The 25481-nt window shown below is 36.2% G+C and overlaps 1 protein-coding gene across 2 annotated transcripts in view; it reads left to right on the top strand.

Moving 5' to 3' along the window:
* Positions 1 to 224: 224 nt before the first annotated feature.
* Positions 225 to 25481, top strand: part of SLC15A5 (solute carrier family 15 member 5) — a 30681-nt gene continuing 5424 nt past the window's right edge. Inside the window, exons 1-8 of one of the 2 annotated variants that reach the window (XM_052669280.1) lie at positions 225 to 368; positions 2002 to 2519; positions 3948 to 4173; positions 7725 to 7894; positions 10930 to 11150; positions 13488 to 13674; positions 17348 to 17536; positions 21625 to 21756. In XM_052669280.1, coding sequence (XP_052525240.1) covers positions 2153 to 2519; positions 3948 to 4173; positions 7725 to 7894; positions 10930 to 11150; positions 13488 to 13674; positions 17348 to 17536; positions 21625 to 21756 — 1492 coding nt within the window. In that variant the 5' untranslated portion in view covers positions 225 to 368; positions 2002 to 2152. The remainder of the gene's footprint in view (positions 369 to 2001; positions 2520 to 3947; positions 4174 to 7724; positions 7895 to 10929; positions 11151 to 13487; positions 13675 to 17347; positions 17537 to 21624; positions 21757 to 25481) is intronic. The other variant, XM_052669281.1, reaches the window with a different exon arrangement.

Below are 25481 nucleotides of genomic sequence, written 5' to 3' on the forward strand. Positions count from 1 at the left end.
AGACCACCTATATTTGCTGCAGATGTGGTTAAATAACTAGATGAAGAAAGACCACAGTGCTTTCACTGAGGGCATCATTAACTCATTTACTAATTGCTACCTGTGACTATCAGGATTACCATGCCTTTAACAGTCACATGCAAAGGCAATTCAGAATAAAAAAAAAATGAAAACAATCACCACTGCCTCCTTTCAATGGCATATATAAAGCTCAGCCAATTATTTCCTTTCCCTTGTTTGTTATCCAAAGTTAGAGTAAATGAAACTACATGAAGACTAAGATACTGATATTTTGGTTAGCAACCTTGCTGTCTCTAGTAGTTTCCATGATATGGTTCACTTTGAATTATTAGCACCTATGAGAACAGGTAAACTTTGCACTTTTTAAGAGAAAAATAGCTTGTAGAAAACTGGGGTACTTTATACTGAAGTGCCTATGGTAGTAAGAATGTGTTTATCCTAGTGTTTTCGATCTGATTCTTTTTTTTCCTTAAAGGCTATATTTCCTAAAAAAAAATAATGTAAGGGAATAACATTTTCTTGCTGAACAGTTAAATGAGAGTATCTCTGTGCAGTGAAAGACATATATGCCTTTTGGTCTATAAGCAGTTTTTACTTGTGTTTGGATTTGGAGTTGGCTTCGTTAGGCTTTAGTGAGGTTGGTTGAGTTACAGGTGATTTCTAGGTTGGATTTCTCTGCTGGGTTTGTCCAAATGAAAATCTCTGTAGATACTGTAGGTGAAAAGACAGAAGCAGTTCTTGGTTATGTTACATGACATGGCTATTTTCATTCTCATTTGGACATCTCTGACAAAAATTTCTGTAGTGTTTGAATTCTGGCTTTTGACTTTTACTCAGTTTTAAAAATATGTATTTTAGAATTATTTTAAGGTACAGTGTTTTGTTATGTAGACTCAAGTTTCAGATTTTCTAGGCTTTGTATTTAAGTCAGATACTTTTAAACAAGACAAGGAAGTAAACTAGAATTTGGCAGTAGCATTCAAAGATTTAATTTGGAGGTAGTCTAGGAATCTATCTTTATCAATACTGGTTATATACTATTGCGCATCAGTTGGGGGGTGTAGAAGCCTTAATAGGTTGAGAAGGTAAAATGAAAATTGTTATATAGACATTTAGAAAAACATGACACAAAAATGCTGAGGCATTGAGAGATCTTCTTAAACAAATACACCTGATTTACCACTGCTTTGCAACATGCATATGCATTTATGTTTGTCTAAAGTACTTTTCATTCTTCTTTGGGAGTGTTTCAGAAAGGTGATAGTCACCTTAATGAGCTCCAAGAAACAAATAAACTGATTTGGGAAAACTGAAAACTTTTCTGTGGATGAGAGGCACAAGGAGCAACTTTGTCTCATCAGAAATATTATTTAAGCTAATGATTGCTTTTACTGGGCAGAAATTGTATGTGCTCTTGTCCGAAATGATGTATTGCCACACAATATTTAGTTAGAAAAGCAGTTTTGGTTTACGTTGCTTTCAGATAGCTTTTACTTTTTGCTAATACATTCTACTTACTTATTTCCTTTTAAAATTTGATTCCCTAACATAAATGTAGTTGCATTATTTATTTTTCTAATTAACTCATCTGAATTTCAACTAAATATAACAAATCTAATTAATTAGATACTGCTAACTTTTGGAAAAAAAACTCTGCTTGCAATTTTTCATCTGTTGCCTATTTAAAGCTCCAGTTTACTATATCTACATTTCTTGATTTATTATTTAAAATCTGCTGATAATGTTGGCTTTCCTGTGTATTTAAACCTTTACCTTTAAGATACAAATAGAGTTGTATGTACTGAATTGGACTCAAATAATTTAACAGATAACATACATTGGGGAAAAAATGTTTTTCATATATGAATGGATTAATTAAATAGGCTGTGTTCCTGAATGTTGCTAAATTCAGAAGTTGAAACGTTGGTATGTCTCTGATTAATTTATTTGTTGGAAACTCTTTGATCCTATATGTAATAGCACAAAAGTGACTGGTGCCCTACAAAATTGTAGTGGTAAAGTGTGGAATTCAAAGTGAGAGTCTTACCAGTTTGCTAATTACAGTGGAGGAGAACAGAAGTATACCTGTAACTTAAGCTGCCCTCCTGAGTCCTAGTCAAAGAAGTCAAGCATGCCTGGTGCAGGCAGTGGTGATGTTCAAGAGAAGCAGCTTACAGCTGACACTGAAAAGGAGAAAAACCTGCTACCTGGTAGAAGAAACCATGCTGGAAACCTGACTCTGCCTGAGAAGAAAGTCCAGGAGGCTATTTGTGTGCTGCTGGTGGAGCTGTGTGAGAGGTTCACATTCTTTGGCATCGTCTGCAATATGATCCTCTTCTGCACTGTCAGACTTGGCTATCGCAACTACCAGGCTGCCATTGTAAATATGTGCTTTGTGGGCACCTCCATGCTGACACCAGTGCTGGCTGGCTGGCTCGCCGAGTGCCTTGTGGGGAGGATCAAGCTGGTGTGCATCTGCATGTTTCTACACTTCTTAGGTAGGTGAAACCCAGGTGTGCTTTAATGCTACAATACTTCTGTTACAGAAATGTATTGTTGAACACTGAAAATCAATAATTTTCTCCAAGCTCGTGGCCAGTTTTGCTCATAATGAATTACTTCATTTTTTCCTCTACAAAACACTTTGCAGTTTTCTGCCTATGTGTTTTTGTGAGGTAATACATAGAGCAAGGCTAAGAAGCATTTTCATGTCTTATGGATTAGCAGGTGTGTGATCTTTACTTCTCTAACGTGGCTTAGCTCTTAAGATTGCAGTTGCTCAGCTCTTTCTTAGAACTGGTCCCTTTAACAAGTATCTGTTGTTGCTAGTGTTTAGGGCAAATGGGATGTTTTAGACAGAGTTTGAGAAAAAGAATGGAAAGCACTTCCCAGCTGTTGGTAGCAACATTTCTGTTGTAGGTGAAGACATGACTGTTGTAGTTGGATAACTGGGAAAGATGCAGTTAAGCACCCATCAGTATAAACAAACACTGCAGTGAGTATGGAGGATATATCCTAATACTTATATTGAGAGCTTGCTTTCTAACAGAAATCCAAATCTTCCCCAACTGCTCTTCCGGAGATCTTCTATGCAAAAAAGATCTCCAAAACTGTTTAAGCTAAATAGAAAGATTCTGCAGCAATCAGTGCATTTTTCAGAGCTGGTAATTGTTTTGTCGGGTTAATTGAATGCTTCTAAATGTAAGCGTTTGATGCACAGCTGTAGTCTTAAACCTTGACTAATGTCAAGCTGATGTTTAAATTTGTGATATTTTGAGTTTGTCTCCAATTAAAGCACAGATAAGTCTCAGATTTGGTCAGCTATAGATTGCTTTGCAGACTAGAGCTGGTAAATGCAATTCATGGCAGTGCTTTTGTGAAATAAGTTCCTAAAAACATATTTTTCCCATGAAGCTGCAACAGAAAACCAGAACAGCTAAAAAACAAACAACAAAAAGTAAAACCTGTGAGACTTTCTTCGTTAAATCATAGACCTCATTAAAGACTCAGTTTAAATATTATTATTTTTTTTAATCTTAATTATTCCACAATGGGGAGGCTTTTTGGCTGTTTTAGTTTCTTTGCTGGGCAGTTACACACCTTACCTGACACTTGCTGGTTAGTGGAGAGCTACTGCTCTCAACATACAAGAAATGGGAAAAGCACAATGGGAGGATTTTCGTTTCCAGGGTAAGCTCTTCAATATATTGAAGGACCTAAATCCTTGCAAGCATATTAGAGAAAACTGCTTTCATAGAGGCTCACAGTGGTGTTGTCTTTCTAGCTTTCTGCAGAAGTAAGGCCCTTCCTCTTCACTCTCATCTGTTGTCTTCTGCTTTACATCTTTTCAGCATAATTGCTTACAGATTCATCTTTATCAGTCTGACTTTAATTTATTTCGAATAATGATTTCCTTCTGATTCCAGGCACAGCCCTGCTACCCATTGTGGCTTTCCCTTTTGAAGATATCTACATTGACAAACGACATATTCTTCTTCATACGCTAACCAAAAAGGAGCAGAAAATAGTGTTCTACTTTGCACTACTCACAGCTAGCCTGGGAATAGGAGGCATAAGAGCTATAGTTTGTCCACTAAGTGCATACAACCTTGAGAACTGTGGACCAAAGGAACTTCTTTCTTTTTTCAACTGGTTAGTAACTTAACAACAGCTAAGTATCTGTAGAGAATGATATTGCATTGCTTTGAAATTCCCTGTGGACTTGCAATTATTGTTATTATTTACTGGGTTTTAAACGGAGAATATTTAAGCTTTGAAACAGTTTCCAAGAATTTATGTCAAAACCTTTGGTATAGTTCTTGCTTTCCAGGACCAACTGGTGATCATCTATTTTGGTCTTCAGTAGTAATCTTCAGTCAAGAACCAGGACTGCATAACTTGCTCAAGTACTCACACTTAGTGTCCTGCTGCTGTTAGGAAAACAAACGGAATACATTGTTCTACAGCTAACATATCTATAATTTGATTTAATTTTGCTATTAATCCCTGACTGTGGCAAAATTCAGTGATACATTAGAATTTGCATTGGAGTAAATTTTTAGAAATTACAGGTAGCAATAGAATTTGCTGGTTTGTTGGAACTGAAGAATGCTAGTAGACTCTAACTGCTGATATCAGTGGTAAGAAAATGATATATCATGTTGGATCTTGCACTCAGAACACTTGGTATCAGATGATGCACTTTACATTTATATTTCATTTACAGTATCTCATTTTTCAGGAAAATTTGGAGGAAAAATTGAAGAGGTAAAATAGTTTCTAAAAATCAGTTGTTGGATTTTGTTTTTTCTTTTTCAAAATAACTGTTTCTGTGTCAGGGGGATCATTTTTGGTCATCTGTTTGCCTCCATTTATCACTTTGTAGCACTAAACATTCGCCTTGACCTTCTGATTAAACTGTAGGACTTCTGTTTGAATCAGGGTGAAATAAAGTCTAAAACTGTCCCCTTTCCTGTCCTTTCCCTATATACACACACTTAATAAAATCAAAACTTAGCACATTGTCACACTGACAACAAAACACTGAGGAGGCGATGAAGATCTTTGTGAATCAGTTCTTTATTCCTTTGGGAGTAGCTCTCCTGGCTATTCTTTTTTCCACCAATTATGTTAGTATCAGAGAATTCTGAATTAAATCCGAACTTCAGTGGTGAATAAAGCAGCTTTACCAAAGGTGGATAAGACTTTTTAGTTCTGTAGAGCAGATTCTGCCTCCCTGACCTGCCCATAGGAGAGAAGGAAAAAAAAAAAATCTTTTTACTCTATTCTGATTTTTAATCCTTAATTAGCAACATCATTTTGATTAAATAAGACTCTAGGGGAGTAAGACTGGAGTGCAATCAGTTGTTCTGAAAGATAGAGCTGGAGAATTTATTGTACTGTGGTCTTAGCCATTCAGAGTTGTGTTTAATCAAAGTGACATTTCTCAGTGTTGATTACAAAGAAGACATAATCTGAATAAAAAGTTCCTTGGGTGAAATCCAAATGAGTTATTTCTTGGGGCTTTGGAAATATTAAGAAAGGCACATGTGTGTTTTTTGCAATGGCATCTGAAAAGAGGCTATTTAATTGATATCTCAAAATTTTAAAAACGAAGTTATATTCTTAGTGATCTTAATCTCATTACAACCTCTCAGAATATAATCATTTTTTCTTGGTAGAGTGTTTTTTCTTGGTAGATATTTGTCACAGGATTGAACTTTGAAGTAATAGATAAAAAAGGTGATTGTATACTTCTGATGAGTAAGAGCTTATGTCCTTAGCTACATTCTGTTTAAAAGGAATTCATACTTACTATGTTAAAGGTAGGTTTTAAATGAAATGATGAAGTATAAACTTGCAACTACCTGCTGTTTAATTCAATTCCTGAAGAAGATTGCTTTGCACATCTAGGACCTGGTTCTAACTTCCAAAATGCTCTATGGCTGTTCCCTCTTAAACAAATTCTGTCTATGGCAGCAGATAATAAGAGTGAAAGGTACACAATTGAGACAAAGGATGGCAGCTAGCAATGTTGTCTCATCTTACTGGTCTGCTACAGAAGAAGACAGGGAATGATGGAACTATATTTCCCTTCTTTCCTATGTCTCTTCTAAATCACTTTTCTTTCCATATACAGTGAATTCATTTATGCTGTCAGCCCAGGACATTTTAATGTTAAATTAAATAATTAGTCTACCCCTTTTATCTTTTTCACTTTCTCTTTATAGAGAACTCTGAAGTGATTCTAAATAAAATTAATCTCCTCCTAAAAAGTTGTGCAGGTAAATACGTGGTTTGGGTACTGAGCCTTTCTCAAATATGTGGAATATCTGGGTCTGAATTTGGATTGAAACTTAAGGTCATCTGGCTCAATCAATTAAAAAAAATTAAATAGTATTATAAGAGACAGAAAACATATTCCATTTTCAGAATTATTAAAAGAAAGTGACAAAGCTAAGTTTTTTAATATTTTCTAGTTTTTGTCTTGTTTTTCCTCTAGATCTGTCTTTGTTCAGCAAGTTCATCTCAATTGTTATAGCAAGTGGAAGCTTTTCAAGTACAGTAACAATGCTTTTAAGTTGAAAGTCACCTGGGTATTACTTCTTAAGTTGTCATAATGAATATATTCCAATAATATATTCTAGTAAGATCTTTTTTCTAGACGTTTCATGATAACGTTTTTGCTTATATCAGAAATATGCTCTTGAGTTGAAATCAGAATGCAGAAGCTGAGGTCTTTCAGAATACGTAACCGCAAAATTTATGGTACATTTGCTACTCTCAAGCCAATAGTAAACTTTGAGTCCACAGGGTCAGACTAAAATATACAGAGTAAAATCCTTGGCTGGACATACTGGGTCCTTAACACAGGATATCTGGCTCTACAGATCCATTCCTCTTGTACTTCTTCCCTTTTAGAAGTAGCTTTTACTTAAAGGATTTGCCAAAAAATATGTTACGGACTTCTAAGAGTGAAGGGGAAAGTCTACTAACAAAGCTGTTGCTCACTGTGGCCACCTGCCTGACATTTAGTCTGATAATCCAAGCAAATGGACTAGAGCTGAGAAGAATCACCAAAGTACCCAAAGCAAGCACCCTGAAAGCTAGATCACTGACTACTCAAAATGAATTTGTTTTTTAAATGTCTCAAAATAATGTTTAATCCACAGAAAAGCAGCTTTTTCATGTTTATAAACCTACTGTCCAAAGCATTTCCTTAGTAAGTGGGATATATTGGTCGACTGCTCCAGTAGATACTATTTGTACAATATTCTCTCAAACCTAAGTTGGGGTAGGAAGTTTTATTTCACACAGAGGAAATAATTGAATGGCTGTTATATGCAATGTTATTTCTTTGTTAAGGTTAAAAATGTGATTTCATAATTTTACATACATTAAGCTTACATTGTCAGATATTAAAAGCATAAATGGTAAATGCTGACATTTAATTATTCCTATCCACAAGTTTATTTATGGCTCTAGATTGATAATTTGTTCAGCTGTTCTGCCTTAGTGTCTTAGTTTTATCGCTTACCTCACAAGCTGAAACATCCAAGCGAATTTAGGTGTTTCTGCTGTGTAAGTGGGTGTGTGTGTGTTACTGATGCTGTCCATAACAGTAATACTTAACTATACCATTATATAAAAGCTGTAAATTATTCAGCTCTTCTAATCTTGGCTTCTCTGTCTCTGTGTACTAGGTTTTATTGGCTGATTAACTTAAATTCAGCAGTTGTCTTTGTCAGCATCTCTTATATCCAGCAATCTGTGGCGAGAAATCTTGGTTTTCTTCTCCCATTTGTGTCTGTGCTTATGGCCATGATCACAATTCACATGGTGCGTGGAGAAATGATTTACAAACCCAAAACAGGTAAGAAGGAACTATCTCTTAGGAAGTATATTTAGAGATTGTTTTAGCATCATTTTGGACATCTAAATAAGTTCTTTCAAAACAATTACCTGTTTGATTGTAGATACCTTGGGAGGGGTTTTACCTCTATGGAGTCAGTCTAAGAGAAAACATCCTCTGTAAAGATAAATATATAGATTCTGGATAGGCTGAAAAATTGAAAGCAGCCTCTTACGTACATCTTCTGCCTTGTCCAGGTATAGGTTCAGAGCAGTTTCATGTACAGGAATAGATACTACATGCATGTTGCACATTACTAATGTCAGTGTGTTTTGTCCAATCTATACCCAAGTTGTGTTGAGGTGTTGGTACCAAACGTACTTGTTTTCACTTGTAAGCATGCTCCAGAGTTTGGTATGAAGTTACAACTGAGCAACTAAGCAGTGAGTTTACAAAATCAATCAGCAAACTTTGTAATATCTCAGTATTCCAGAATATCTCATGCTTATTATTTCAGCGTGCTTTCCAATACAACCTTGGGTATTTGTATGTATTTGAAAATAATTGAAAATACTGAATAGCTCTAAATAGCTCCAAAGCAGACTTTTGATATTTTAAAGCGGAAGTTCTTATATTTCTGTTGGCTCATCAGTTAGCAATTAGTGCTAACTAGTACTTCAGCTTTTCAAAATGTTTTGATGACAACTATCTCTCTCCTTTAACCAAGCACAGAAATGTAACTGGAGCCTAAGTGCCTAAGTAAGAATAAGTCTATAGAAGTGCCCAAATCTTGCTCTACTTTTTCCAGTAGAACACAGAAACTGAAATAAAGATATTTGTGTTTTTGTTATTAGTTCAGTCCAATAAAAAAATTATTAGCAATGAAAGAATGTGTGAGCCAAGTATCTTGGAATGTAATGTGATGGAAATACTAGAAAGAAATACACCCCTTCCCCAATGCCCTTCAAAAAATCATATCTGACTGAGGTATGCAAAGGCTAGTGTCAACTTAAGCTGTTCTTCTTATAGAGAGAACAGTAATTGTCAAGCTCTCTGTGTCTTGCTACAGGTCTTACAACCTGAGAAGCTAAGAATAGTCTTCAGCATCTAGCCTGCACTGGAATGATTCAAATGAACCAAATCTGGTTACTTGTTTAAGTAGTTTGACACCACTAAAAAGGATAACACAATCTTGTGTTATACTAGCCAATCTTTTGCTATATCAGTCATCTACAAAACTAGCAGAATATTTCTTGTATTGTTTTTTTTCTATGAATGTGTTAAGTGTTTTCCACATCTATGCAGAATGCTAATCACTAGAAAAATGTGTTTTTATCTCTATAGTCAAAATAAAACATAACTTTATATCTTCTGGTAAGACAGTGAAACATTAAATACATCAAAGCTGTTATTCAAATCCATAGATGACCTTACAGGATTTTTGTGTGTTTCTTTTTTTTTTTTTTTCTGATGTAACTCTTCAAATATGGATCATGCATTCAATTATGTTTACCTGTCAAACATGGACTAAATTTGCATTTCTTCCATTGCTAAAAATTTTAGGATTGGCAGTGATCAGAGATGGAGGGAAAAATGTGTATCCACTATCTAGAGTGTAGTATAGAGATTTTTTTTCATTATGATTAAGTAATATAGATATTCATGATTACATAAAGGTCATAGTAGCAGACTGTTAGAACCAAGATCTTAAGTATAACAGAGAGGGGAAATTTCCTTCTGGAATATGTAATATAATATATATACAGATAGATGCTCTTAAGAAAACATAAGAAATAATAGTACAGAGTATATGATGTTTACTCAGTTTTGTACTTCTGTAATCTGAAAAATTTGTTACTGCGGAGTATTGTAGGATTTACTGCTTTGCTTCTGAAGAATGGGTAAGACACTTACTCTAAATATGTAACTGGCAATATCCTCTTGATATAGGCTACGTATGACTCAAGTTCCTGAACTACAACTTTTACTTAACTATTTACTATTTACCACTTACTAATCTGCTTTGAATTCTGTTGTAAGAAACATACATATTTCGTACAAGTGACTTTTTGTAGGTAACTGATTGAAATGACACTAAGGAGCTATGACAAGAGCTCTAACTCTCACATTTTTCTGATTATCTTCTTAGTCAGTTCAATCTGAAAGTCTGAATAGTTCTTAGTCCTCAGGTCTGGTCTTGAAATACACTGGATCTGAATTTTAGCAATGCTTACAGTGATTGGTAAGAATATTAGCTTAGAGTCACAGAAAATAAAATCTGTATGTAGTATCTATGTTTGGAAGCTTCAGTCATGTTCTCTACTTCAGGTTTTTTTTAACTGTGCCAACAGTCCACAGGTTAATGCTAGACAGTCATTTTTTTAATTTCCATTTCTTAGTTTTGGAAGAATATCCTATAGGTGTCAGATGAACATTCTAGAAAATACTTTCAACAGCAGACGTGATAGGGAAACTTTTTTCTACCATCTTCTGAATTCATGTTATATTTGGACACTATATACATGGCTTCTATAGTGTTTCAACACATCAGAAAGGCAGAGAGATGCTATAGCTTTCATTCTCATGGATGGGCAACTTACCAAAGGTAAATAAATCTGTATCTTCAAGAATGCAGGTAACAATTCTGTCCTTGTTATATTTCTTTCTTCAAGAAAGAACCAAGCTAGCAATTACTTGTGGACAAATTTTAATATGCCAACAACTAGACTGGAAGCTTTTTCCACAGCACGTTGGGAGTCCTAAGATATCTCTAACATTGAAACATGTTCCTTAAAACTTTCTATCCCATCAGCCCTCCTTTGAGCTCCCTTTCCTTCTCACTTCACTTCTACATGGCTCTTGTTGGACTTCAGCAGAGATGCGACATTTCATTCCTATCTTGGGTTTAAATTCCTTCAAGAGAAAGCCAAAACAAGGGAAGGTAATACAACACCTCCTGATATATCAAGTTATATTTTTGCTCACAAAATGCTTTGTTCTGTTATTTTTGTCAGCAAATAAAAATGTACTAACGCCTTATGTCTGATTGTTTCCAGACAGTTCCCTTCTGACAACTTTTGGGGTAATTGGTAGTGCACTGAAAACGTGCTGTGTGCGGTATCGCTACGTTAGTGGAGATGTATCCAGCTGGTTAGATCATGCCAAGGAATATCATGGTGGTCGGTACAGTGAGACTCAAGTGGAAAGTACAAAGTCACTTGCCAGGCTCTTCCCATTGTTTGCTTTCCAAATTCTTTACAGAACATGTATTATGCAGGTGAGTAAACAACTTTTCAAACCAAATCTCAAAAAAACACTGTTTACTACCATTTCACATGGTTCTTAACTGTTGCTTTACCAACAGAACCACCTTGCAGAATAGTCTTCATCTCATCAAATAACTAAAATCAGCCTTGCTGCGATATAGTTCCTGTGTCTTTCTTCTGCTCATTTCTATCTATCCCTTCGACTGAAATATCTAGTGCTGAGACTCCTGTGCTCTTCATGTTTTGGAGATTCAGGCTCAGCACTCCTGTGAAACACACAATTTTCCAATTTCTTAAATATTCACTCAATTTTTAGGAAAGGCATAAAATCTTTCTTTGCTGTTTCAGTTGTATATTTCTACTGTTCTGGTAGATTTATATGTCTGCTGCATCTACAGTGGAAATGTGTAGTTTTCCATTTATGGAAACAGTTCTTTCGAAGCCCAAATGTATGAATGATATGTAAATCACTGAGTTGCTTCAACTGACATGATTCCTTCAGATTAATTTCTGACTGGATGATCCTGGCTAAGCAGGAGCTTGAAGCAGCTTACCCTTTGGCAACTGGCGTAACAAATTTAGAAATTCATTTTTAGTTATTGGTTTTAAAATGCATACATAGGGTGCTTAAGGAAATTCTTACAAATGTGTAACATACACTATTTCATTGACATTATCTTGCAACTGTTAAAAATTCCTGCTCATCTGCTACCTTTTCTTCTCTCACTCAGCTCCATGCCAGGGAGAGTGGAAGACAAAATAAAAACAAACACACAAGTGACTGAGGCTATGTGTTAATGACCAGATGGAAATGAGTCAGGAATCAATAATCTCTGTTGTAGTGTCTAAGTATATATCTGGAAAAGACTGCTTGCACCTCCTGAAAGCAATGGCATTCAGCAGAATTTCCGATATGTCTAAGGTTTTTTCTTAGACTAGGCAATAGATTGATATTTTTCATAAAGATTAATTGTATTTTCTCCATACTATTAACAGATTTCATGTTGATGATAATTCCTAATAAGTCAATTCTGATTTCCAATAGGCAATGGAAATGAGGAACCAATGTAACTTAGCTTATGTCTGATCTGTCATGATTCTGTTTCTATTTATTCATCCTTTTACATCTTCTATTTTTTTGAGGGGAAATGAAATATGGGTGACAGTATTCTTATTAACATCTAGCATTTGAAACAACTCTTTAGCATCGAGTGAAATTATGTTGACTACAGTTGACTATAATAATTGATGAGTAACCCTTGAAGATCTGGGTTACTAGCTACGCTTTAATTTTCAGACAGCTACAAGTAATATTCCATCTGGATTTGGCATTGTCAGTTGCACGGAAAAGTCATGTACAAAACTTCAGAAATTCAAAATGCTATGAAAGCAGAAATGAGAGTAAAGAAATCCATTCTACATCCAGCTCTGCCATGGCTGCTTTCTGTGAATTACTCGTTACCTCTTTTCTACCTATTTTCGTATCAGTATGTAAAATGAAGTGGATTGTAACTCCTTGTTGTTAGTGAAGTTTCAGTGCTTAGTATACCAAGGTTCCTCAAAAAACACAAGCAGAAAAGTTGGTTGATATAAACAGCGGGCTTTCTTGTGTATGTGTCAATAAACTCAGCCAATTTGTATGTATCATCAAACAAATGGGAACTATTTGCTTTTTGAAGTGAAAGACAGTCTTAAGTCTGCTTAACTTCATATCCTGATGAATAGCATTGGAATGTTGCTGAATTGAGTACTGTTTTCTGGTTTTTTATTTACAGAAGTAAAAAAGTAGCCCTTCACAGCTGCTATGCCAGTCACATTAATGTCAGCCACATTAAGCTGCTTCAAAGACTATGGCTAAATCTGTGTAGCTCTTAAAGCTATGTGATGGCAAGAATGTCTTTAAAATATTCTTTCACTTAGAGCAAACAATTAGAAATTCAAGACAACTCTACATCGTGCTATTCTAAAATGAAAAGAGTCATGCTGCACACTGTGAAGACATGTAAGAAGTCACTGAAATACTCAGGAGAATTTATTATGTTGACTGATGGTTTATTTGATCTTCATTAGAGCTAATATAAACTGATGGGCTGCTCCTTAGATTTGTTAAACTGAGAAGTAAGTGAAATAAGTAGATAATATTAAAGCCTAGCAGAGAATGAGAGTCACTATCTGAAAGGCTGTAATCATGAATGGTTACTCCTTTTGGTTAGTGTGCAATTGGTTTTCTGTGACTTCTTCAGAAGGAAGTGTTGAAGAAGCTTCTGTTACAGGGGGAAAAAAAAAAAAAAAAAAAAAAAAAATCCATAAAAACTTACGCCGAAGTTGGTTTGTATTCCACAATGCAGATTCCTTCAGGATATTATCTCCAAACCATGAATTCCAACTTGAACTTCAGTGGACTGGTATTGCCAATTGCTGCAATGAATGTGATAAGCATCGTGCCGCTACTGATTCTTGTTCCAATTTTGGAATGCATTAACTCATATCTCTTCAGCTCCAAGGCAAGTGGACATTCTCCAACAATTTACATTGGTAAGTCTAAAATCTGTTTATGAAGTTTTGATACATATTTTTGTTTTGGAAAAAAAAAAAAAAACATCAGCAGTTTATACTATGTTTTACCACTATTTCAAACTATAAATACTAAGATTTGTTTTGGGATGACAGAGGTAGGTATATTTCAAAGAAACTTCAGAAAAGGCAGTCCTGAAAAATGTTAGATATTTAGAGAAAAAGGCATAGTTATTATTGATGAAGAAGACTGAAGTTCTTCTGATCAATAAAATGTATTGAGACAAACACTGAGGAAAGAACTAAGTCATCCTAAGGAACTGGTGGAAGAAATAGCACTAACCATTTAGGTTTGCATTTTACTTCATACTGGTTACTTTCTATATGCTTTTTCCTTATTCTTTACATTTATTTTTTTTAATTTGGAAGGGGTTTTTCAGGGGGTTAATCTTTGTTGGTAGCTCTCCGATTCTTGAAAAAGATTCTGTTGCTCAAAATTATGAGTTTGGATTTAAATAACTAAGTTATAAATATAAGCTTTTTTCATATTTTTTAAGCTATCCCTGTATTGACATTAGGACTGCAGCTTACTAGAATTCTTTCTCCTATAGATTGAGGGAACTGGGCTTGTTTAGCTTGGAAAAGAGAAGGCTCCAGGGAGATCTCATTGTGGCCTGCCAGTACTTGAAGGGAGTGTATAAACAGGAAGGGGAACGGCTGTTTACAAGGGGGGGGATAGTGATAGGACAAGGAGGAATGGTTTTAAACTAAGACGGGAAGGTTTAGGTTAAATATTAGGAGGAAGTTTTTCATGCAGAAGTTGGTGATGCAGTGGAACAGGTTGCCCAAGGAGGCTGTGGATGCCCCATCCCTGGGGGCATTCAAGACCAGGCTGGATGTGGCTCTGAGCAGCCTGGTCTGGTAGTTGACAACCCTGCACACAGCAGGGGGGTTGAAACTCGATGATGATGACCGTGGTCCTTTTCAACCCAGGCCTTTCTATGATTCTATGATGATTCTATGGAACTTATCACTCTTACAGTCCATTCCTGACTCTTTAATTGAATCTCAAGTAGGAGGTATTAAAAAAAAAAAAAAAAAAAAAAAAAAAGTTAGTCTAGTTCTATCTACAACAGCTATTTCTAAAATCGCCCAAGTTCTGAAGTCACAGACTACTGATTGCATAAACAAACAAATGTGCATCATGTGCTGTTCTCAATTTTCAACATTTCTCAAGTGGAAGATTATTTGGAGAGGTACAGGTTTCCTCTCTAGCACTAGAATTTGAAGTTAAATATGTAATATATTATTGTCCAAGTCTTTAGCATTTTAATGAATACTAATCTAAAAAATAACTTACACATTCCTTCTTATGTGCTTCAGTTACATAAAGGAAAGAAAGGAAGGATTTTCAGAGCTCTTTTTTCTTGTAGAAGTAGTGTGTAGAAGTCTCTGCTTTTATTAGTTCCAGTGCTTTCAACAGTAAGCATTTAAGCTCAGATGTGGATTTGGGGCTCATTTATGGAAATTCATGGCTTAAAAGCAGAGATAATTTTATTACATTTTACTACAGGTGATGCCTGATGAAGTTGGACTGCTTTCCTTTGACATTACTCTTCTTCAGTTTCCTGGTCCCCTTTGCCATGGTATCCCTAACCTCAGGCTTCCTCTGTTCTGAGATCTGGAGGGATATCTGCAACAGTCTTCTGATATCAACTACATGCAATTCCACAAGAAAAACAGCTTCCATTCTGTGTTCACTTAAAGCTACTCCCTTCCAGAGATGCTCTCATTAAACTTCTCACATGTTTTATCATGCAGCCTGTATTACAAACCTCAGACAAAAATATTTATAAACGACTATTTTCTCAGTGTGTTACTATTAATTCAGTGCCCCATGGCATGCAGCACAGTGAGTACTGACACACATAGAGGTATTAATCTGAGTAAATTAGCCTAATTAAGAGTGTTATTAAGTTTTATACAAACCAGATGCATATAACACAGCAGGTTGCAATTACCCTAGTTTTTAAAATAACATCTGCATTAAAGCACAGAAAGCACATTCAGATGAAGTTTCCATGGTTTTAAGGAAAACTAAGTATTAATGTTATATCCTGTTACACTGAACAGCAGTAGAATATATGCAGTGTTTTCTTCTTAATAGGTTCATTTATTAAAATAGCCTTCTGTTAGGGGTGATAAATTACCTGAGGCATAAAAAATGCCTCTGAGTACAGGCAATGGCTTGAGATATCCAAGCATATGACTGCACCTGCAAATATGGAAGACCTCTAAGTGCCAATATCTTTGCCAACAGTTAATTAAATTCACAATTATTTTCAGGAACAAAATTGAAAGTACAAATAGGATGTTAGTGTTAAGCTAGCTTATACCTATATTTTAAGGTGAACTTTTTAAGAGGAAGAAATTTAAATAGTTTCCTGGGAACTTTCAGTATGTTAAAAGTTTCAAAGACTGGAACGGTGTTGAACTATCTGATTTATCTAATAAGACCTGTGTGAAAACTGTAATTTGTTACTTTATAATTGTTGGATTATTCATAAATCTAGTATGATGTAGCGAACTTGAAAATCTTAAAGTGAATTTAGATGGTGGACCTCTTCATGAAAAACATAGATTTAGGTGTATTGAGTTTTTTCTGCTTGATTTAACCGGCTAGTACAGGAAATTCAACAGAGAATGGAATATCTATTTGTTGTATGTGTCCCTTAATTCAGGTTTTCTCATAAAATACAGTGAAGAAGAACACACTCTCAGACCACTGAAGTCTGGGCTGCTATAGCTTTCCTCTTCCCACAGCCAAGCCTTTCATCACCCCCCCCCCCCCCCCCCCCCCCTTGAACTAACACTGGTGCTCGTTTGATGGCACAGATAGTTAAGGAAGTAGATAATTCTTTAAATTCTGAATAAAAGGAAGGGTAATTTCAAACTCGAGTATGTGAGGGCACAGGTTTTTCCATTAATAATGCTAAGAGTAGTGAAGAGGTGATAATGTGGAGAGATATATTAGTACCAAGTGAGAAGTGCATAACTTCTGACATGAGAGCTTTGTGTTCCTTTGTCTAGAAATGACAGGGGGAAAAAAGAAACCTACCAGTTTCCAGTTCTGCATGCTTTCTGATAACACAAAGGTAGCTGCTGTATATTCTGGTGACATGTTGGTTAACAGTATGTGCTGAAGTTTCTGTTGCCTCAGGTAGCAGTCTTAAGCTGAGGGAATGGTGTGGTTACTTTAGAAATACAGTAGTTTGCCTGCACTACTTTTTGTATAGGAAAAAAATGAGGTAAAACAGATATTGTCTGTATACTTCAGAAATTTATTGCTACTTGAATTGTAGGATTTCCCCTGCTCTTAGTACTCAATCTTTTCTGGTAACTGGACAACCTGCCTTTTTTTTTTTTTTTCCTCATCTCCTCTAATATTAAAAAAATAACAATAATTTAAAATATTTTTTTAAAATCTCTCCTTTACCCTGCATCCTTGCATTCTGTGTGTGCTGAGCTTGTGTCTCCTTACCATAGATTTAGAATCAAATTCATGGAGAAGGATCTCTTCTTGTTTTTAAAATTTTAAAAACTTTTCCTTTGTATGTGCTTGGACTCTGCTTCACTGTCAATATGTGGTGTTCCTATAACTGCAACCTTGGTGAACACTCTGCTCTTAACCCAGTTGCAGGTCAGTTATCTGCTGCACTTTCTGTGATGGTTGCTGGCTTCTCTGAAATACACCGCAAGCATTTTCCTCAGGTGGAACAGACCCTTTCTGAGGAGGTTCTCCTGGTCTCATCCATGCCTTGCTTCCACTTAGCTCCACAGTACATCCTGCTTGGAGTGGCTGAAGCCTTGGTAACTCCCTCTTGTAAGTAACACCTAAAAAGCTAATGCAAGAGCACCCTGATTTGCCAGGAATGCCACTACCTAAAAAGAAACGATCATGTAATATTTTATCCCTGACTCTGTTTCACGGGCTTAATGAGCGGATTTATTCTTTACCTGCTTTGTGTAACAAAACTTGTCTTGCTGGCTGTAATGTAGTGGTATTGTATTATATGTAAGGGGGAGGTGCTGCAGTCTTGTCAGGCCCCAGGGTTGTGTTACTTGCCATCTTGTGGAAGATTATGACAGTAGGATTTTGGGCTTGGAACTGTTTTTCCTTGAAATGAAAGCTGCTTCATGGAGGAGCCAGTCCAGATAGGTTTTTGAGGTTCCTTCAGTTCTGAACTACTCTGTTCCTGATGATTTTCTTGAGACTGAACAAATACACATGATAACTGAGCCATGCTTGCAGTTTTTGAGCATATTCAGACCACAGCAAGGAGAAGCAATTTAGCTTACCCTTTTAATGAACCATGTAATAAAATCACATGGTTTTTCCACAGACATAGTATATGCAAGGAGATACCACAATTTAACTGACCTAATAACTGGAAAAACATTGTAGGCAAAGATAGGACTACTGTTTGTACTCCATTCAGAAGTCGTGTGAAGATGCCTCCACAGGGCATCATGCCTTAGTTGGTGTAATGGAGCCAGACATAAACACTCTTGCAGAGCACAGGCAGAGCTTAAGTCACATCTGTCATCCATAAATTATGTAGATGCACTTGTGATTGTGAATCTAAAACTTCTCTTTTTACGTTATTTACACTGACACTCTTGAGGCTTATTTTCTTCTGAGAATCACAAGGTGTTTTACCTTGCAAAACATATTTTAGAAGTTTTTAACAAAAATAAACTAATCAACATCCATTTAAAAAAATATATAGGTAATGTTATTAACTAGATGACCTCCACAAGCATTTAGTTTGACAGGTTGAGTGTCTGTAGTTCTCAGTGCAACCCCAGAAATTTTTATTTAAGAGAAGGAAAAAATTTTTGCTTCATTCTTGCACTGTAAGACTACTCAGAATAGTGGGTCATGGTTTGTCACTAAAAAGGTAATTTTCCCTAGTTTTAAATACTTAACACCTTCATAATGCCTCTTCATCCAATTTGCTCTCAAGTACTTAATTGAGATAGGTTTCTAGGCAGGTTGTGTGGTTTCTAGGTTACAGGTTAAATGTAACAGAAAATTGTGACCTTCCTCTTAAGCTTAACAAAAAAAAATAAATAGTTAAAAGGTGGCTTGCTTACAGTCTTATGCTGCTGCATGAAAAGAATATTTCTAGTGGAATAAAGCTCTTAACTAACATAGAACACAGCACAAGTCCAGTGACTGGAAGATGACATCAGCTTTTAAAAACAAAACAAACAAAAAGATGCCCCACAGGACCAAGTTGGTGTTTTTTTTCGGTTTTTTTTTTTTTTTTTTTGAAGAATTATTTTTAGAATGCATTAGGAAGAAAACTACTGTCTTTCATTCAAATAAAGACTAAGCATCTCACTAAAAGCTACAGTCATAGGTGTGATTCAAGAACCCTTGGGCTAAGTCAGAGCTTGAGATTTGCATGGGAAAAAAAAAAAATAAAGGTAGGTACCTGAAATAGGTAGATTACTACTACTATTTTCAGTTGAGATGCAGGCTTGCATTCCTTTGCCCACAGGTAGGTGTCCCAGCACCTCTTTTTATAGAGGTAAAGATGTGCATGAAGGGCAAGCATGCTCCTTTTATCGTAACTACCTGGCCTTTAACTGCTGCTGGGATAGAGTATAGTTCTCCCATAAGATCTGCATCCCCTGAGGCAGCCCCATGCAGATGACCAAGGCACACTGGAGCATTTTGGGCAGCTTTTGGCATCTCTTCGGCCTACTGGTTTCTATTTCAGTCTGAACTGAATTACTGTACAGGAACCCTTCACTGGATCCACATCAATGGTAATGATAGTCTAGACACTGAAATAGTTGTTTCACCTTTCAAGATGTTTTACTGCCCGTATTATGCAGAAGGTCAAATTCAATTATCATAATAATTCACTTGGTCTGAAAGTACATGATCCTAGTTGAAGACAGAAATGTTCACACTTGTAATCAGGGGAAAGAGAGGAAGAATCTCATTTCTGGAGTGACTAGCTAGAGAAGCTAGGTCTGGCATGTTAAACTCCTTATCTGTATTTGATCACTGATACTTACAATTGTTTATAAGATACATTTCAGTATTTTGTTGATAGGAAGCTTACATAATCACCTGCCTTGGGTGGCATGAAGATCTTTAAGAATACGTAAGAAGAGTATATAAATTTTGCCTAATGCTGAAGTCTTGCTTAAAATCTCTCTCTCTCTCTCTCTCTCTCTCTCTCTCTCTGTCTATATATATATATATATATATATATAATGATAAAATAACTGCTCTCCTTCACTGTTAGAATTTAAGATCACACACACACATGCAGGGAGCTTGAATTTGCTCCCTAGCTTGCTTTGAAGGAGGAAATTATTCTTCTAAAGCTTAGTGCTAAAAAAAGAAGTGGAGGAAGAAATCCATCCTGTGGAGCATCATTAGCAAGCATTTGCCCCTGCAGTGCATGAGATGTGGATGGTGATGGGGAGGGTGATGAGGAGACATCCTACTGAGCACAGCAGCTGTGTTGCACTGACAGCATCTGAGCAATTGGGTGCTCTGTAGCTGCTTGTCCAGAGTTACCAGGTTTACAATGTTTGCTATAGCACTGCTATACTTTCCTTTGCCCATCACCATTTCTCCAAGCACTTGAAGATGGAAAGCCTTGTAACAAACTGCTCTATTAGTTAAAGAATATATTGGGGATCGCTTCACCCACCAACGAAATGCTGTGGTCTCCAGAGTGAAATGCAGCAGCTGGTTAATTGTTCACTGTGGGAGAAGTGAGGAATGGAGTATGCAATTGAAACAGCAGGAATAATTTACTAAGTAGGATACTATTACCAAGCAGAATTTTGCCAAGATACATACTTTGCAGCCTGGTGATGAGGGGGACAAAATAAGCCCATAATCAAATGCTTTCTAGGCTCTCAGACTCAAAGTAGTTAGGACACTGACAGTCCAGTGTTTCAGACTATATTGTTCCATCTACAGATGATGTCCTGGGCTCACCTGCTTTCTCACTCAGGTCTTTGGCTTCTCTTGCAAAGGAAAGAAAAAAAGAACACTGCCCATAGTACCTTTTCTTTTTCTTTTTAAAAATGTTTCTAAGTCTCTAATTTGGACATCCAAATGAGGAGAGAAAAAAAAAAAAAAAAGAAAAAAAAAAAAAGGTGGGAGACAGTTGCTGTGAAGTTTCATTTGATTTCAGTAATGCTCCAGACAGCTCAGCATCCAAATAGGCTTCTCTGTTGACAAGCTTCTCAGGATGGAGGTCATTCAAACTCAGGTAATAAAGCAGACTGGAAGATATTGGGGCTTGGAAAACTGTTCTGGATGAGGGCTCAAGGTGTAACATTGAGGAGCAAAAGTTTTGACCAGAGAAACTTGTTCAAAGAAAAATTGTTATAAGAGCTTGTTGTTACTATAACTTACTTTAGCCAAATTACAATTGGGGAATTACAGTCTTCCATGTTAAAATTATAAGCTGCATCCTCTCACATCTAAAGTTTTCTTTTTCTAGTTTACTCTTCTGGCAAACAAGTGAAGGACAATATGTTTTAAAGTAGTTAGTAACCCTGGGGTTTCTGTCCAAGGAAATGGAGTACTGCCAAGCCTTAAATTAACTAAAATCAAGTGTCCTATTAAAGGCAGTGTGCTGAAGTTCAGAAGTATTCGTTAGTGGCCTTGCTGCACTGGCTCTGGCATATGAGGTCCTGCAGTTAAATATCACATCTGCTTTCTTCACACATCGTACTTGCAATGGAGTTTTCCTTGGGTTTTTCTTAACTTCTATGCCAACAGATGTAATTGCCCTTCTGCAGTAGCCTCTATGGCTAAAATATACAAAGTTCCTATTACACAGACAGGAGATTTTTCTCATCTATCTTCTACCATTGCTATTTTAAAAATAAAACAAAGCTGTCGCTGTATCTGCTTCTATTTTAAAGGTTCATTGCTATCATTCTGGCTTGTACCAGAAAGAATTCGAGGAATTTCCATGCATTTTTTAACTCTCTTCAACGGAGCTGGCTGCTTTATGGGAGCTTTCTTTGTTCAGACAGCCCACACTGGCACTCAAGGTAAGAATATGCCCATGACTGGTGTTTCTGAGCAGTTTTCTAATGCCATTGATTATTGATCTGGAGCAATAGACAGTGCAGTTGAAGGGAATGCCAAAATTTTATTGATGTGCTTTCACAGTTAAGATGGAATTAAGAAAGAAAATAGATAAATACAGCTGTAAAGCTAAATTTAAGGAGTAGTCTTAGTTTTGATAGGTGGAGTAATTAGAGAATGGCACTATGCAGGAAGCCCCTACCTCCAATCTCTATTCTCCTCTGCAATACTAGAAAATAAATCATCTTGAATGTATTTTGTTGTTGTTGTTATTGAACAAATATGTTCATGTTAGCCACAATTATTACAAGGAGGTTTCAGGCCATGGCACCAAGATCACTGCTTCAGAGAGTGCAGAATACATCTCTTCTGTTTCACTATAACATAAAGGAAAGGAAGTTGGATTGAGCATTTCAAAGCTATCCAAGGGATTTATTTCCCCAGACACACTTCTTTCTTGCAGTCTTTACCCCTCTCCCTTTCATCAGTTACTAGAAGAACCAGATTCTGTGACAGTATGGTTTTGCCATGTGTTTTACCCTTTTTCAGGCAAATAATGCCATTCCCAGAAAACTTGGTATGGTTCAAGGTGAGTTACGTGTAATTTGGTTTAATTCTTCTAAGCAGTATTTAGTTCAAGCCCCCATACTGGAGTTTTCTCTGTGAAGCTGTCTTTAAAGAAAGGCAAAGGGCTTAAGGTTTTTTTTCCTCTGCTGATAGATCTTTGTTCAATACATATGACTTTTTCATAAGTAAATTTGAAAAGGGATGCATTTGAGACCTTGAGCTGAAGGACAGGGATTCTTTTGTTTACATATCTGAAATAGGGGTGGTTTTTAAGCTCACACTTCTCTTAGAGTTTAATTACCAGGCAGACAAGCATCACCTGGAGATGGGTAAAAGCAGTGGATGAATCAGGCAAAGAACCATCATGTACAAAGACATCTGTGGCAGTGAGCAGAGCTGCCCGAATTTCCGCTGGCATTACAGATTTTTTTCATTGTACAATCATAGAATCACCAAGGTTGGAAGACCTCCAAAATCATCTAGTCTAAATGTCTGCCTACCACCAATAGCTTCCCCACTAAACCTTATCCCTTAGTACCACATCCAAACACTTCTTGAGCATCTCTAGTGAAGTATTCTTTCACTCACCCCACCAGACTTCTGTCTCACTGTCTTGAATCAAAGTAAGCTTGTGATTTAGTTTCTGGGGCTGGACATAGCATGTAACAATTACTTGGAGTTGGTCTTGTTTCATATGAAAGCATTTCTTATGAAATATTCATATTCTGTACTTTTCTGAATTTTTATAATATGCTTCTCAAGGTGTTCTTTTGCACTTCCAATGAAAAGCTTTAGATCAGCAAAGCAATAATTCTTTAAATTATAAAGATTAACAGTTAATTCTTGAAACTTCTAAAGATGACAGAGCTTCAAAGAACAAAATGATGACCACTCCTAAATGAAGTTCAAATGACATACTCTTGCTTTTGGTATTTTTTTCAGCTCTGTTTAAAGAGCTTCTGAAACATTTGGTACATGGACAATTTAAGAAATTGTGGAGGAAAAACAAATGACTCTGATCTTTTTTTTTTCTCTGAAAAGCTAAACCAATTTAACCAAGATGGGGATTCATTCTTTTCTTGCTGAAAGATGATGACAGTGTTTATGCAACACTTTTTGTAGGATTTCACAAGTCTCTGCATGTAATTCTTGGGCTATGGATGCTTTTGCTTTATGCAATGATTCGTTTCACTGAACTTATGCCAAAACTATTTCTGGTTTCCCCATATTTAAGCAATGTGGCCATGATTGCCATGAGGCAATTCAGGATGCAGTGAAGAAGATCATCCAGTGTATATTTTGAAGCATAGAGAGTGAGAATATTATTTAAACCTTTTTATATACTACTTCATGTCACTAGTTTAGAAAATTATTTAGATTTTTATTATTATTTAGATTTTTATTGGCAAAGTTGATCAAATATCAGTCACAGAAGCTGCATTAATCACTTGTTAATCACATTTATGGGGGATGGTGTGAATTTGATGAAATATAATGTTTTAAAAAAAAAAATCTGACGAGTGCAAACAGATGATGGGTGACAGTGATATTTTCAGTACAAGCTGGGAAACTGCTTCCTTTTGGATCTCTTACCTCTCCTAACATTTTAATGGAAGAAGATGCAAGACACAACCTGTCCTACTATGTCAATCATTTTAGAGTACTGTTCTCTAAAAATATTAATGTAAATATTTAAGGGGGAGGGGGGAAAGGAGGAAAGGTCAGAGAAAGGAAACTGCCCTGACACAGTTGTATTGAGATAGCTAGTTTTTTCTCTTTCCTGATTGGAGCTTTTTGTGGTTCTAAACACCAATGATGATAAAGCTAAAAGATATTTCTTGTAGTCCAGATGGTATTATCCATTGGTTCCTACTTAACAAGGATTAGAGGGAGGCCAAGACTTGAATTCAGATATGATTAAACACCGAATATATGCCTGCTAACTTGATGAAATTATAAGAGGTGCAATTCTTTTCTAAGATCTGATATTTTTTTTTCTATAGTAACATTCTGTGTTGAAAGATAGAGTTAAAAAATACAGGAGATGTACAGAATGAACTAAACTCTTTCATATGATTTCTTTATCTTCTCTACTTTCCCTGTACTGAAAATGATGGTATTATTCAGTAAACAATGCCTTCCTCTGTGATTTTGGGCTTCACTGTGAATCCCTTGAGAGCTCCAAGGGTACCACCACTGTGACAAGTACCTTGTGTGTGCCAGCACATCTGGCAAATGTTTTCTGCAGTCCTTTCCACATACTCCTTCATAGCTTATTTTACTGTCTGCAGCTAATGGGGTTGTCCACCACAACTGGCGCAAGTCACTGATTCACCTACTTTTTCTCCTGTGTTGGAAGGATCCATTTTTTTTTCTTGGTGTTGTATCAGATTCCACTGCTCTATTTGAACGTTTTTGATGCAAAATGGATAAGGCTGGTGAATGTTGGTGCAAGTTTACCAGGTATTTTTAATTTGACAACATCTGGTAGCAATGTTGAGGAACTCAGGATTTTCCTGGGCTTAGTCTTCTAATTCTTTTCTCTATTTGCTATGAAATGCATAACTAGTTCACCTCTAGCAAATAACAAAAGGCTCTTTAAAATAGTTGGCTGAAGGAAACTTCTGATTCTGTGGTGATTCATGCTACTGAGTATTTCTATTGTTGGAATAAAAATGGAAATCAGGAGCTTGTTGTAGAAAGTTAATTCCCAGTGAGCAATTATCTATGTGACAAACCAACCTTGTAATTGGCACTTCTGTTGGCAATCTCTATAGAAAAGTAAAGGATTGACAGAACCCAAAGGCAGTGTCTTTTGGGGAAAAGTGAATTGTTAGCATATTGCATTGTGATTGAAGGATGAAAAAGTTCTGAATTCTTCAAACACAGTAGTGCCAAGGGCATTTTATTCCATGAAAAACAAACAAACAGACCCAATAAGTTCCTAGCATTCATAGCTGGGAATAAAATTCTGAAAACATGAACCAAAGTCAGCCCATTCTAGATTCGTGCTAGATATGGCTTGTGAAAGCTTTTGGTGGGCAAGGACTGAGGTGTCTAAAGGTAGTTTCACTGTCCAAAACGTATGGTGGAAGTTACAGCACCAATGGCTGTTCTCCCA

This window comes from Tympanuchus pallidicinctus, unplaced genomic scaffold (genome assembly GCF_026119805.1).
Source record: "Tympanuchus pallidicinctus isolate F22 unplaced genomic scaffold, pur_lepc_1.0 scaffold8, whole genome shotgun sequence".
In the NCBI taxonomy this organism is placed as follows: Eukaryota; Metazoa; Chordata; class Aves; order Galliformes; family Phasianidae; genus Tympanuchus; species Tympanuchus pallidicinctus.